This window comes from Hyposmocoma kahamanoa, unplaced genomic scaffold, assembly GCF_003589595.1.
Source record: "Hyposmocoma kahamanoa isolate Upper Pololo Valley unplaced genomic scaffold, ASM358959v1 100021, whole genome shotgun sequence".
Lineage (NCBI taxonomy): Eukaryota > Metazoa > Arthropoda > Insecta > Lepidoptera > Cosmopterigidae > Hyposmocoma > Hyposmocoma kahamanoa.
Window position 1 is genome coordinate 7,564,872 of NW_020653200.1, and position 16,924 is coordinate 7,581,795.

General features: G+C 36.8%; 1 protein-coding gene across 2 annotated transcripts in view; it reads left to right on the top strand.

Moving 5' to 3' along the window:
* The first annotated feature begins 7,864 nt into the window (after window positions 1–7,864).
* LOC113240171 (homeobox protein caupolican) overlaps window positions 7,865–16,924 on the top strand; it is a 56,688-nt gene continuing 47,628 nt past the window's right edge. For both annotated transcript variants that reach the window (XM_026477413.1, XM_026477420.1), the window contains exon 1: window positions 7,865–8,193. In XM_026477413.1, the coding sequence (XP_026333198.1) occupies window positions 8,152–8,193 (42 nt within the window). In that variant the 5' untranslated portion in view covers window positions 7,865–8,151. The remainder of the gene's footprint in view (window positions 8,194–16,924) is intronic.

Below are 16,924 nucleotides of genomic sequence, written 5' to 3' on the forward strand. Positions count from 1 at the left end.
CCATGAAGTTTTATTAATATAAAAAAATAAATAATACAAAAAAATCAATAAAGAGAATATACAAGCTAAGTTTCATTCATAGAAGTAACCCGAGTGTCGTGGCTATTTAGTGTCACCAAAAATCATAACACTAAACTGAATTTTACTTATAGCGAACCATGATGTTCGTTTTTTGTGAAATGGAAAACATTACCGGGATTTCACCAGTGTCCTACTTAACCACCTCACAAAAGACATCAACGACCTAGCATACGATTTGCTAAAATTATCTATATACTAATAATTGGCATAAAATCTCGTTTAATGATAAAACCGATTAATTCAAATTATTAAAAAAAATTTGATACATAAACTGATAAGGTTTCGTAGAATTTCCAATACGATGCAAAAAGTGGTGTTCAGTTATTCAGTGTATTTATCATACTTAGCGCGACACGCAAAATAGGCACCTTAGAAAAAATTCCTTCGATCTGACCGGATCCGTACCAAGGCCGGACTCTTCCAGCAAACCATTTCAGACGCTATGCCAACTAAGCCACGGAACGAACTGGCGGACCTTACGAATTTTTCTATGCGCTTGTTGTCGTGTCTTTGTATTTGGTTTTAAACGACTTTTTCTTCTGTAGCGCCATCTGTGAGAAATCTAAAGAATATGATATTACCGCGATATTTATATATATTTTAATGATTTGGTACAAAGATCCAACAAACTCAAATGTACATCCTTTCAATCTGGCTGGACTCGAACAAGCGACTTCGCAAACCGCTCTCCCAACTGATCTACGGAACGATAAATTCTCTATGTGCTTGTTGCAGATCTTTAGTTTTGGGTTTTATTGTTATAATTCGAGTGTGTGTGTACTTTTTTTATCATATAAAAAAAATTGAAAATGGTGGATGAAAACACAAATGCGCTTTAGACACAATGTGTGGCTGTAGGACGCTACAGCACCAAAACCGTTTCACCGTGTTCCTAGAATGTGTGACGGGTTAAATATAACAAATTGCTTTGTTAAAAACAAGATTAACCGGAGTCTAAAAGAATGACTGACTCTTTATTGTACTGAAGTTTAAAATCCACCCTAAGTATTGGTATAGACGGTAATGAGATGGTGTGGCGGGCTGATTCGCTACTCGACGGTAATATAGTGTAGTAGTTGTTCGTGCACTTTAGTGCACTTCAGTGCTGTTCGATGCGCGTTTGGAAACGGACGCGCTCCACTACGCAGTGAGAGTTATTATTATAATTCGAGTTTCGCGCGGCATATAAGGCCGCTGCGCGTAAGTGGCAATGGGTCCCCAACAACTTATAGCCAATGAGCATTTGGCGTTTATCCATCACGATATCGATACCACAGACTAGTTCATCGTTGTGCAGATCTGCAAATCCAACTTCAACGAGGATGAGATTTACAGTGGCAAGGTGCTGTTCTCCCAGATTCTCGGCAAAGCTGAGCAGATGCCATCTCGATGCGATCACCAGAGCTGGAGGCGTGAAGAGTCTCCAGGATATTATCATACTCCTGAAGGAGACTGACCCGGACAACGCGCCTATATTCGTGGCGAAAGAGCTGCACAAGCTGCCCCTAGTCACGTTCGACCACGTCGATGTCACCAGGCAGCTAAAGGATATTACTTCTCTGAAGTCAAGCCTGGCCGAGTTGTAATGTAAATTGGAGGATTCAGATAACACCGTAAGTGAGCTGCGTGCCCAAGTTGCGTTATTAAGCAATGCTGCTACGGTATGTAGGTCACCAGAAGCCTCTAATATAAACACTCGTCGTGGGGCGCAAAATGCATCCATCATCAGTGTCGAGTCGACACAAATGGTTACGTCACCGATTGCTAATGCCGTTGCACGTGATACACAGCACCCTGCTGCATGCCCTTCCGCCCCGGTGGAAAGGTCACGCGTGTGCATGTCAACCCCTGCACGTGCATACGCTGCTGTAGCCTCTTGTATCGGCCAAACCGACGACGCTGCTGTACCCGTTACGACTGCTTTACTCCACGAAGTCTGAGGAGATAGTGGAATACATCAGACATAAAGCCAAATACACACTTAGGGTCGAGCGGTTGGAGTCCCGCCACAATGTAAATTTGAATTCGTTTGTGGTCAGAGTGCCGACCGAACATCTATCGACCTTCATGCAGGAAGAAGATTCCGCCGCCGGTTACCTGACACCAGATTGCGTCACACGTCGCCGACAAGAGCAATTAGTGTAGATTAGTTATAAATAGTATTATATATAGTAGTATATAATAATATATTTTTTTATTATATTGTATGTATGTTAGTCCTTAAGGTATATATTATATGGGTCATGTGGCCTGAACTAAATAAATAAATTAAAAAAAAAATTGTCTAAATTGTTCATAACAAAAATGCTTATAAAATTAATTTACATTATTTTTTTTAACTTTTCATCATATTTCAATGAGTGTCTTATAGTTGCTGGAAAAAATGATCAGTTTCATAAGATCTCTTTGTTTTTTTGGCCAGCAACGAACTACTGAACTGCACACAGTGTTGCTATCTGATTGGTTGCTATTCGGTTAGATTAACCACCCACCACGACCATTCCATCGCGAACTAAAAGGTTTGGTGGCGCCTTACTCTGTCGCATAGTCGACAAATGGAACTCCCTTCCAGCGCACGTATTCCCTCCTTCTTACGATATGGGGTCCTCCAAACGAGGCGCGAAGAAGAATGCAGGGTGGAGGTGGCTAGGACAGAGATTGTCTCAACACTGCACTAGGTACCTTCACATTGCATTCCACTTTTCATTTAACATCAAGTAGAGTGGAGTCATCTGCCTGTGATGTCAAAAGCCCAATTACCGACCCAAGAACCGAGAGACTAAAAATCATAATGTATCTCTACATACCTCGATAACCCAAACAAAAGTACAATTTCGATTCAGAATAAAAACAAAGAAGAATTAATTGGACAAATTGCTCTTTATCCATATCAATTCGACAGAATGATCGAATTCACCAATGCTGTACAAATTATACTACGTTAGGCATTAACTTAAAGCCGATTGAATGGCATATTTGATTTGTGATTTAGGCTACTTATCAGATAAACGGATACACGTATCGGGAAAAATAACATCATTTAACTTGAACTAAATGTAGGTATACTATTTTAGAAGCAGATCTCCTTATGAAAGAGTTCGTCCAGGGAGGCACTGCCACCTATTAAAAATCATCTTTTATTTCCCAGTTTAAATATGTATGAATAGGTAGTTTTGCTTATTTCTGCCGCCAAGCAGTAAATGTGAGCATTACTACGTTTCGGTTTTGAAGTATAAAAATGCTGGTGAAATTACAGGGACATGGAGTTTGTCAACTTATGTCTCAGGGTGACGGGCTCTGTCCGAGTGACACTGCAACTGTTATGGACAGGCGTGTCACTTACCACCAGGCGCACGACTTGTTCGTCGCGTCACTTGATATCATAAAAAACATGGATATCTGACTTACCAAGTATTGGCTTTCAAGCTTAGTTACTTATCTTATTTTTGTATTCATCTTCTTTTTCTATTGTTAGATATTTAATAAACTTATCCTACTCCTAGAGTAACAAGGCCACTTCTGCATAATGAAAACTTTCGATAGAGAGTTTTAAAGATTGTAGGAACGAAAATGGTCAATTACTTTTTTATGCGTAAACAAGAGAGTTTAAAAATGTCACACACATAATTCGGTTCATATAATTCATATATTATTTTTAGTATCAGTAGAGCTCCTTGTGAAAGAATTCGTAGGAAGTACCTTACCTATTTCTGCCGCCAAGCATTAATGGCAGCATTACTGTGTTCCGGTTTTGAAGGGTTAAAGGTGCTGGTGAAATTACCGGCACATGGGACTTGGCAACTTATAACTCAGGGTGACGGGCGCAGTGACAGTGCGCCTCAGATCTTTGCGATATAAAGCTCTGAGTGGTACTGCAATTGTTATGGACAGGCATGTCGCTTACCATCAGGCGCACGAATGGTTCGTCTCCGTCGCTTGTTATTGTAAAAGTAAAGTATTTTATAACTTTCATGTGATAAAAACATTTGCGACGTACGATCACATGTGACTTTATTACGCCAAGAGTATGGATGTTATTGGTTTTTTTTTCAATCTTTTTATTTTTTAAGAGAGATTCCTAAGCAAAATATCAGTTCAAACTAAACGTTGAATGAATATCAAGTAGCTGCCTCTTCAAACTTTTCCAGGGTCCAGGAATTTTAGAAAAGGGTGCGATATACCTATTTTATCAATTAATTTTATTTCAAATAGAAAAAATTGAACGTAAGCACTACAGAGTCGAATACTTTCAACGACTGCGCAGAGCAATATCGATGAGAGAGCAAAACAAACAAGTTTAGAGACAGACAGGGAATCGTTTAATCAGTCTGCGCTGCAGACACGGGGTGGCGTCTACCTTCCACTAAATGACCATCCCTCTACTTTGTTAACCCGTGCCACCGTATCCACAAACAGTGTACTCGGCGAGTGCGGCTATCAACTGCAGCTACAAATCTTTTAGATGCGCCAAATCATAGTATTTGGGTCCAATATTCACGATCTACCTTATAGCAGTGATTGCTATAGTCATTAAATATGGACTTGCAATGCAATATAATGAGAAGTTGAATATTTAGAATATTTTCAGTAGGCTTTATAACTCGAAAATCTTTTTTTCTGTAGGTATTTGCGTTTGAACATTTTTCAGACAATAAACAGGTAAATAAAATATTTAATATTTATTTATAAAATTTAATTTTTTCAAAGTAGATAATGTTTAAAGGACTTTCTAAAGCCTGTTGTCTCTATGGGTTAGCCTCCCGTGTTACTTCCGCGGCCTCACCCGCAGGGGCCGGTAGGAAACTCGCCGCCCGCCCGGATTCATTTCTGGTTTCGCTACACTTTTGTCTTAAACCGTTTTTGCAACTTGTCCTCCCCTCTTATAAGAAATTGTTTATTTTCTGTTTTTAGTGATTTTCAGCAAACTGGAATACTGGTAATTTTGTTTCTTTTTTCAACCATTCATTCATTTATGTCTTTTTTTTAAATTCGTGTGTATTATAATTTTCAAACAGCAATTAAACCGATTAACCTATTATTAATAACATGAAATGTTACTAGGTTAATTTTACTCACAAAAAGATTATTTGAGCTACAAAAGAAAAGTCACAGAATTCTGCCAATTTGATATAACTTGGTTTCAATATAAACAAGGCAGTATTCTACAAGTAGTGCCCCTGGTGTAAAATTCACTGGATACATACATTGTTCCAAGGGCATAGCATACTTCAATGAGCAATATATCTGACGTACGCGCATGAAGGCACCCCGGCAGAACATACCCATAGCTATATGGTTTACCGGCAATAAGCTCGCTTGCACTCCCCGCGTACCTACCCCGCGCAAACAGTAGATCCACGGACTGTCGGTCTACTCATTTCGTATGCAATTTTATTCATTATTTGTAATCTACTTCAATCGAATAGGGTCTCGGTATAAATCACTTTTAGGATTTGCTTTATAGGACGTATGTAGATTGAGGCTTTTAGTATGGTATTTAAATGCGATGCGACTTTAAACCGTAGGTGCAGACTGCTAATAAAGGCAGCTTCCACGAATCCAATATGTTTGAGATGGTCGACGTCAGAAACTCATTTGACTAAAACAAATAATGCTCACTCTCTTTTTATTTTCTTATGCATACGTCTTTAAAGACGCCGCTGAGTCTTCCTGTCTTATTTCAATAAGTCGGCCTCGATATTATTATCTGTCTATAGGCATTAAGAAGTGTGTCGGTCAACACGTGTGGTGGCACGGAAAATAGAGCGGAAAAAAAAATATTACACGTTAAAAAGGATCATGCCTTTAACGTTGAAGTAAGCAATTATAACTTTGCTCTTTTTAGCTGCGTGCATAATTACCTCACCAGATTAAGTACTTAATGATATATGTACGTACCTACTGATAAGAACACGAGTGGCCTGAAGCATTTAAAACAGGCTGGTTTACCAGTGGAATAAATTGCCTTTACACTTCATCTGGTTCCAAACACGCAATTTTCTAAGCATAAAATTACAAACAATGGGTAGTTCGACCAAGCGTTCAGTTAATGCGAGCAGCATGAAGGGCCCTGACCGCGCCTATCAACGATGTTTGGCGCAGGACGTGGATTGCTATAAACCTAAAATAATCAGTCATTTCGTCAAGAATCACGAAATTAAAAGTTCTGTACATTGTAGAAAGAAGATACTTAATCATTTTAATAACTCGATCGATTCTAAGCTAGCGAAAAGTCAACATTAATTTTCATTACTGCTTCGGTATTGTAGAGCAAAATGAAGACAGATGTGTACAGAGTAGTGGTGTAGGTGAGCGGGTGTAATGAGTCAAAGGATTAAGGTCAGGGCATAGTAATGGCCGGTACCGGAACAGCGAGAGCGAAGCGTGCGGTTGCAACGACAGCGACGTGTTGAGTGACTTTGGCGCGGCGTCGTCGCGCGCCGCTCGACCCAATTGGTCGGTTGCCGGCGGCCCGCCCAGAGGAGGGGGCTACGCACACACTCTCACACTCACCTAAGATAATTTATTTTATGTTATACCGTTTGAATATTTTATATCTGTGTGAGTTTTTTCGGTCGGTATGCGTTCAGTGTGAAATATTCGCACGATAAGAAAGAAGAGGGGAACAGATCGATCGGCGACGTTGCGCTTTTTATTCCGACACTTGGTGGTGTTATTGTCATAGTTTGATTGTACTTTTCGTTATCAACTGTTCTCGTTTCAGTATGGCGTTGCATGTCAATTAAGCCAAATGTGCCTAATACAGCCAAGAACCCTAGTTAATAAAGCTTGTTAATCAAAAGAACATATGCCTCTACCAGGTATGTAAAATACTTGTACACAGGTATCAAATAAAATTTAACCCCAACGTAAAACAAATAATAAATTCTGTACAGAAAATGAAATCAAAAACAAATAATTTATTAATATTTAATTTTTTAAATTGGTGACGTCTTATACTGTAAGATAGTATTTAAACGATTATTGGGTAACAGCAATACAGGGGTAAAATGGCTACGACCATAAAAAGTGGACGCTAAAGAAACATTTTATTAACATTTTCTTGGTTTACCGAAAATTACGCATCTTGCTCTTACTCTGCACTAGGTAATTTATGCGCTATACAGAGACAGTTATGTATGAGGAACACATTCAAAAGTCCGTTTAATACTATCGCCGCCAATATGTTTCCACAACTAAAGCGACCCCTGTAATATAAGCTATTGAGTACACAACAGACTGAACTTCAACCGCCATCTTCGACTCTATAGATGAACTAGCTATAGATCTCCACAGTACGGGGAAATAAAAATTACAAATGTCGTGATTACCTTTAATGAAATACAAAGCTATAATTAAGCCGACGCTTCGGCAAAACTCGCTCGTCGTGCACATCGTCACTGTTAATTATCACACAATATATACGTAGTTATAAAATAAAATTAAAAAGATCGTTTCGTACCAATACTGACATAAAAAATACGAGAAAAGAAAGAGAAGCTTTAAAAAAGAAAGGAGTGCATCTACCCCCACCTCCGACTGCCCCCACCGCGTCGGGCCGCCCCTGTGACGGGCGCCACCCACCGCACCGCAAAAATCGAGAACGTCGGCAGCGGCGGCGCGGGGTCAAACGGCGACGCGAGCGTGAAAAGAAGGAGCGGTGTGCGAGCATCACGCACACTAGGAGGAGTGTGCGTGTGCGCGCCGAGAGGGACGGTCGCCGGCAGAGCAGGACGGCGGCGCCAATTACTATCACCTGGCGGGCAGCTACCGCATTACCCACTGCCGCCGCGCGCGCGACCACGCGCTCGCTGCACCACGCGGCTCGCTCTGCTCCTGGACGCTTCGTTGGCATTTTGAGTCTGCACCGCAATCGATATTTGCACCCACGGCCGGCCGCCGTCGCGGGTGCACCCTGTATTCTCCCGCTTGCTGCCTCCGACTTGCTCCAGGGATGTAGTGCCGGCTCGCGACAACATGCAACTGTGAAGTGAGTGCGGGCAGTGACACGGACGGACTCTCAAAGTCGGTGATCTTTTACTAGCTAAAGATAAACTTAAATAGTGAAAAATGACATCCCAGTTCGCCTTCCGAGGCTCTCCTCCGAATCAGGTACGTACAACTTTTCGAATCCAAAAGTTCTAATACAAATTGTATTACTCGAAAAAAGTTTGTTCATTATTGTAATCAATGCGGTGCGATATGAAAATCATAATTTTATGTCTAATTTATTTTGTTTACAGCACTAAATTGTGGTATGTTCATATGGTCAAAATTAAATATTGAAGAATTTTCCGGCGTTTTAGTGCCCAAAGTTAAAACACTCAACATGTAGAGTCGCAATTCTCATTAAAATTTTCATAGTAGAGTTTCAATGAAATTTGTTATCACTTTGTGTTTAAGCATAATTTATCAGAAATTTAATTATTGTACTAATTACCTCATTAATGTAGCTTGAATCAATCGTAAGCAGTTTCAATGCAAAAAAATAACAGATTTATTTCTCCTACTACGTCATTCTAATTTTACCATAAATGTGTAATATTCATTTAAGAGTTACGCGTTAATTCGAAAGCTCAACAATCAAAATCACATACATATACATAATCGACTGTTCATTGTGTTCAAACAAATATGAGTCATGAATTGAATATGCTGTACATACTACGTATTTCCTATTTAAATAAACATAAAATTTTACACGTGTGTAATTTGTATACTGCGCTCGCTCGGTCTTTCAATAAATTTATTAACCTATGAAATAAAATAAAACATCACAATACCTAATAACTAATAACGTAAAATACAGCAATTATGCTATGATGTGTATGTGATAACTTCTCGGATTATATGCGCTTGCTTGATTTTCAAAACATTCTGCTATCGTACATAAAAATCTTTCGGCTCTGCAAGATTATGATGTTGGTATATCATTAATTAAATTTGCTCAACACACTTGTTGATCGGAAAGGGTAGTGACGTAGTTAAATAAATTGAAACGGACAATATAATTCTATAGATAGTTTTATTAAAAGCACGATTTTATGTACATTGTTTGGATTCATTTCAATGCAGTTTATCGCGTTCAACAAACAAGGTTAAAATAGTAAACCTGATCAACAACAATAGATAATATATAACAGCTTTTGTTGCTAAATGACGTTGCTGTATATATAGTACATTATAGTTTTAATTTTACAACATGTATTATGTGTATTTCTACACCACAACTAAAGAAATATAGGAATGACATGCTACAATACCATAACGTAACTTTTCTAAAGTACAGAAAAAAGCTGCTTACACTGTAAATTCCTGTATCTAACAGTTATTGAGTACAATTCATCGATCAAAGTTATGGTGTAACTTTTTAATTTTCAGAAACAATGACATCAGGAATATAATGGATCATAAACTGCAATAACTTCATGTTCTTGTACAAACACGCAACGTTATAATTAGCATACTTTTATCGTTTTAAATCACAACTACAGTAGTTTTGTATTATGTTGTGAACAGAAATTTAGGACAGTTTTCCAAAAAATGTACCTACTTAAAATGTTCAGCATTGTCTTGCATGTATATAACAATTCATTAAAGTTACTTAATAACTTTTAGATTATTTACATTTGAAACAAAATAGTGCATGTACTATTGATTATCAGATGTTATTGTGAGCCAGGATTTGTTAAAAAAAAACAATTAAAATCAGATCACCTACATATTCTCATAATACCCAGCGAAATACAACGTAAAAAAGCGATACAGGCCCAATGTCCCTTAAATGTACTAAATATAATCACTTATTTCAGGCCCGAGCAAATATGCCCAATAGTTTTCTAGATACCTTATGGTCATATAACAGTCATTCTCGGACTAGTGTTCACTACATAATTTTCCAGGCAATGTTTATTATTTAAATATTCAAGTATTTTATTGTGTAATTATTAAATAATATTGCACGTTAAAAAATCGAATACTTAAATAATAAAAATTGCCACGGAAATTAGTTACTGAACACTAGTCTGAGAGCGACCGATAGAATATATAGCGCTAAATTTGTACATGATATTTTCATTACAATATACACTTAAGCCTTTACATGATCACAGGAAAAAATATTGTCGGGTCTTAATCACTGCAGATATTATGTACATTTTAATGTACGCGGGGCCTTAGGATGACATAGAATTACGCCAGAAAAACTTACATAATTGACATTTACTTATATATTACTTAATGTACACTTTGTACTATCAGCGAAATTGAAGCCTTCCCTTGTAGCAGTCTGATCCCTTGTAAAAACCTTTTGTTTAAAAAATATGATCTATCCCTTAAACGACATTAGTCGACAACAACATGCAAGCTGGGGGTGGCTGTTACTAGCTGTCGCTTGCACGCAAAAATAACTTACGATGGTAACGCATCGACTTTACCGGTAGTACACACACAATTACAAATATTTAATGAAAAAATATTTTGTATAATTCATACTACTACTGGTTGGTCCATCAGTCTGTTAATAATACAAATTAATGTTATACATAAGTAAGAGTCAACTAAAAATCCTCAATCAATAAAATCTTATCATAAATGAAATTTGACTATCAAATCTTCCAGTTATTTTGACGCCGCAGATGACACCGACCGCTCAAGGCACTCTCTTGAGGGATGCTAGCGTACATTAGTTCCAAATGTTGTTGACTTGTTAACAGGGAACCTCGACGAAGCAGTGCAATACCTGTTATGTTATGAGTATGAGATGAACTTTATAATGCACACCATATAATATATGTCTTAATCGTATTTTCAAGAAGGTAGGGTGTATTTCTAATAAACCAACTTCATTTTTAAAAATCTTGTCTGTACATTGTTCAATTTGCTGTTACGTAATGTTGATTTGTCGCAATCCCAAAGCAGATGTAGTTACGTCGTGAGTACGTAATATAATTTTTTTGTGTAATGAAATGATATTATTTTTTCCGAATCTATCAACTAACGTGTCGGACTCTTTACAGGTTCTATGGTCACCCATGAGTCAGTCGTGACAGTGGGACCTGTAAAAAACCTGAAAGAGCCAGAACCCGTTGGTTTATTTAAAAAAAATATATTTTCATAGCCAATATATTGTGTAGTTGTAGTATTGTAAATATGCATTGTTAAGTAGGTACCGGAAGAGTAATTACAAATTTTATTAATCTCTAGAAATATTAATTGAAATATACATGTACCTATATTATTCACGAGGCAATATCCAACGTAGGCTGTTATTTTGACAAAACATTTTTATGATTTGTAATAAACTTCGTCTTTCGTCTAAAAGTCAACTTTTCCGAAGTTTATAAAGTACTGTAAAATTTTCATAATCAACGTTTACCTAACTTGTTTGATACATAGAAACTCGCCGTATCTCTAATACGGCAGTGCTTGAAAATAATTGCTTTAGTGTCAGAGTGTTCTAACTACTTCTTGACAAGGCCTTAACTCTTAACAGTCACTTGTAATAGGCCACATAACAACCAAAACCTTGAAGTTACATGTTGGACATATTCAAGTTTCCCAAACCTTATGTAGAAAATAAAGGTCGACTTTTAACATACACTAGCGCGCAATGTTTTAGGGTTGCTAACAAAATTTTGGTTTATTTGAGTAACAATAGGATTACGTGTACGTGGTACGTGTGTAAAGAATATAGTAAAACATTTTGAAGTCGATAAAAAATAGTTCTTTGTTAATCACAAAACAAAAATCATGCAAATGATTAAGTAATGGAGCCACGATATAATATTGCACACTGGATTCAATGTTGTCATAAATCAAAAATCATAATTTTATTGGGTTTTCGTTTTAGGTGCGGACAGAAAATTTCCTGCTTTTCGGTTCAAATTTATGATAACTTTGTACAAGATTCATCGGCGGTGTATTTATTCGAAAACATAACCGTCACTTTTTACTTGCCACATTTTTGTAATTTTTGAGTAAGCCGACGTGTGATGTAACAAATTTATTACTACTACATTTCTTTTTTCTTTTAAATAAAAGCTTTGAATAAAGTTCTAAAATACTTTGATATTGTTCCAAAAACTTTGATATCTCTGTTTTCTTTTGGATTTTGTGACCCAAATTTATTATTGTTATGTACAACATGCCCATTTTAAATTAACTTAAAATAAGCAAAATAATGATGTAGTCTAGTAGATATTAATTGTTTCGGCAATTTGAAACAAAATTGTGACCAAGGCAATTTCAGGTAAATAAAAAGTTGTTACATCAATTGTTTCTACCTATTCAATTGATTTGATCTTTGTACAGAATACTATTTTTGTTATAATTATTAATGCAAAAATATTCTATCGATCCGGCTGGATTGGAACCAGCGCCTTCACAATATCGTGTGTGACGCTCTGCCTTCTGAGCTACGGAATGAAACAATAGACTTTACGAATTTTCTGTGTCCTTGTTGCATTGTTTTTGGCTTTTGACGACGACTTTTTTGCCAACTTCGTGATATTTAATAAACTTAATATTAGAATAGAATTAATTATCTTATGTTTTTGAAGAAGAAAAATACTTGGGAAATACTTTTTTTTACAATATTAAGAGACGGTACGAACAAGTCGTGCGTATAAGTAGCATCGCAACTATTATGGACACGCCTGTCAATAACAGTTGCAATGCCACTCAGAGCTTTAAAACGCAAAGATCTGAGGGTCACTGCCACTGCGCCCGTCACCCTTAGACATAAGTTAACAAGTCCCGTGTGCCTGTAATTTCACCAGCACCCTTACCTTTCAAAACCGGAACGTAGTAATGCTGACATTACTGCTTGGCGGCATAAATAGACAAAGTGGAAATACTTCCCTAGACGAACTCTTTCACTTTATAAAAATTTATTGACGTGGCCAATTTTGTTCCAATTATTTCGCAGTAAATTTTCCAAGCATGCTGCTGTTGAAAAACTCATAAAAAATTGGCCGCATTAAACATAAAAGCGATAATTATTTATTCCGATGATTGGACAACTGCAAGGACACAAGAGTAACGTGTCATTGCATTATAATTAGGTATTGGTCTTAAATCGTCTACAGAGTCTCAAGTTTCCCTGCCTCGCAAACTCAAACAAATTATTGTACACAAATTACAAACAAAAACAAAAAACAAACTAAGATCTTTTTGTCGCTTTCGAACAACACAAAACCGGTGATGATGAGTGCACAAAATATTGTAGTGAAATTTAACGATATTTAATATAATTATGATTTGTAACAAACACCATATGAAACGATAAGTAATTGTTGATTACGTCGTTTGAAATGAGTAACGCACGAAAGTACCATAATCTTATAAGTATAGATTTCTTTGTCATATATTTTATTGAATATTTAATTCTTTTTTTGTGAAATTACTGCACTAGTTTGTCATATTCTTCATATATTTTCTTCTATTCGGTTCAATTCGAACCAGCGTCTCCTAGCAAACCGTGCTAGACTCTATGCCTACTAAGCCACGGAACGAACCGGCTGACCTTCTTATGCTTGTTGCAGACGTTTGTTTTGATTTTTAATGACTATTTGCCGTAGTGCCATCTGTGAGAAATCTATTTCTTCACTCAGCCAGGTACCTTTACAGCTATGAGCAGCTGACTAGAGGTGCCGCTTTTGATAATTGTAATCCAGTTTCACTGAATGTCAGGATGTGTTCACCACCATAATATTCATTGTTTATTTTTGGGAAATTACCCATATTAATACAAAGATTCTAAAACATCCTTCAATCCGATTTCTAAGTGTTCGTATTAATAATTATAACAAAGATTTTTTTTAACTTTTGTACTTTGTAATTAGTTACGTCCATTTTTAGAATAAACAGTTAAAATTTTAATTTAAAAAATAAAATAAAAACCCATAATTCCGTTGGCAAGTCCAAGTTTTTTGCAAGAACGTTTTTTGTGCATTTCTCTAATGCTCTATCTAATCAAAGATAAATGATATCGTATTCATTACAATTGAAAACGACGTATTTTCAGTCAACTCTACAAACAATAGGAACATGTAACAAATCGTAAACAAGAGCTACGATAGGGCATAAATTTTCACGTTTTACTTGTTCAAAGTGAGACTTGCAGCTATTGAAAAGTGCTTGTTTAGATAATGAAAATTCAAACTAATTAATTACATTTATTCACACGCTCGAACGCGTTAAAAATAAATGAAACTGAGTGTAGTACATTATTTATGACCTAAAACAGAAACGAAATTGTAAATGCCGTTTTCACTACAAATGTTTTCACTTAAAAATAAATTTTTACGTCACGTAAATCTACAATAAATATACTTAGTACGCTAAAGTACATATTATTCGTAATTATTCATAAGTATATTGAAAGTCAGAAAGAATGTTTCACCACCATAATTATCAATTCTTTTTTGTGAAATTACTCCAACATACTCCAATAGTTTGTTATAATTAATAATACAAAGATCGAACTCTTAGAAAAGTCCAGCAAACCTTGCCAGATAAGCCAAATAAGCCACAGAACGAATCAGTGAAACTAACGAATTTTGTATGTGCTTGTTGCAAATCATTGTTTAGGTTTTTTAAAATGATTTTTGCGCTATATTTGTAATACATTTTTTTTAATGATAATGCACACACTCGACATATCCCTGCACTAGGGAAACCCTATGTTGCGGGAGCCATGGACACACATAGACAACCACAAATTACACCCAAACTCACGAGAGAAATAAATGCAAATATTTCTCCCGGCCCGGGAATCGAACCTGGGACCTCTACGTGGCAGTCCGGCATGGTAACCGTACGGCCACGAAGGCAGTTGTCTATAGTCATTATTTTACTTGTGTATGAAAACATATGGTGATACTTAAATCACAGTCAAAGCATGTTTATCATAATAATAATAAATAATAAATATTACACAACATACCTTTAAAATTGAAATATATAAATATTAGACAACGTTGCACCCCAAGGTACATGACTAAAGCATTTGTGTTATGGAAATCGGAAACAACGAGGGTACCATAAACACCCAGGCTCGACACAATATAGAAAAGTTAGTTTTCTACAGTGACCCGGCCGGGTATCGAATCCGGGGCCTCACAGATGCCATGAAAACTGGCGTGCACGCCTCTCGGCCACGGAAGTGGTCAAACCAACACTTAATTTGACTTAACACTTGATTTGTATCTTAAATTAGTTTGACTTAAGATCAAAACAGTTTTTTTTTCTTCAATTGGTTTTTACTTATAAAATGGAACAATAATTATTTTTATTCAAGAAGAATTCATTTACCGTTCCTAACTACACTTAACTGCTTTCCGTTTATTAATTTTTTCACCAACGGTTCACGCAGTTAGATTAGAATATTGTTGATTGTTTTACTGCAATTTAAGCCTAACTCATTACGATAAAAGTACTTACATGTTTCGTTTAGTTCCATAAACTAGAGTTGAAATGAATATCCGGTAGCAATTCGTATTAATTTTAGTACCCGGTCGGATATCGTGTAGTAGAATGTTTGAAACTGACAAAAATACAAAATAAGTACGCAAAATAAATGCATTGTATGTTATGTAAATGCTTGCTGCTACAGTAAAACAACTTACAACACGTACAGAGGCGACCTTATCCCATAAAAGGATTTTCTCCAACTAACCTTTGAATAATTGTAAGAAAAGTTGCTGTTGTTGAAGTTGAGAAAGGTTCCTGGGTTGGCAATACTAGATTGTTTTATTGACAAAATATCATAGTAATCCATTTCAACACTCCACGATCTAGGTTATTTTTATAAATACCAAGTGACGGGACGAATAAGTCGTGTGCCTGGTGGTAAGCTACAGCCCTGCCCATAACAGTTGCAGCGCCACTTAGAGCTTTAAATCGCAAAGATCTGAGAGGCACTGCCACTGCGCCTGTCGCCCTGAGACATAAGTTGACAAGGCCCATGAACCTGTAACCACATGTAACAACACAACCAGCATCCTTACCATTCTAAACTGGAACGGAGTAATGCTCACATTACTGCTTGGCGGCAGAAATAGGTAAGGTGGCAGTACTTCCCTGGGCGAACTCTTTCACAAGGAGCTCTGCTCTTACTGAAAGTTGCAGTACTATCTTCTAAACACCAAGCTTCGGAGTCCGTTGGGTTGTTCTCACCATTTAACCCGGTAAAACTACACGCAAATAGGTATTGACCTTCTTATCTAACATTTTAAAATAAATCGGTGAGCGATGAAATTATAATGTCAAACAAAACATTAATTATGTTAAATAAAACAACTTGAGTAGCTCTGATGCTAACTGTACCACACATGAAAATGTCCGTCTGTTTTGTATCGGTTCAAGTCGTTTGTGAATCTTTTCATTTCATTGTCTACAAAGATTAGGTATTTGGAAATCATACATACCTATGTTACTGATTTTAAGCAACAGTAGAGATCCTTGTGAAAGAGTTCGGCTAGAGAAGTACTGCCACCTTACCTATTTCTGCCGCCAAGCAGTAGTGTTTGCATTACTGCGTACCGGTTTACTCATGTCTCAGGGTGACCGGGCTCGATGGCAGTGCCCCTCAGATCTTTGCGATTTCAAGCTCTGAGGAGCACTACAACTGTAATGGACAGGCGTGTAGCTTACCATCAGGCGTACGACTTGTTCGTTCCTTCACTTGATATTATAAAAAAAGATATATGTGATAATCAACAAAATAATACCTACTTAGTTCTCATTCCTTCTTACTACTACCTACGTAAGAAATGGAACAACCGTATTTGGTAATTTTCATTATGTATCTACAATGGTGTCGCGAGAACGTAAACTAAAT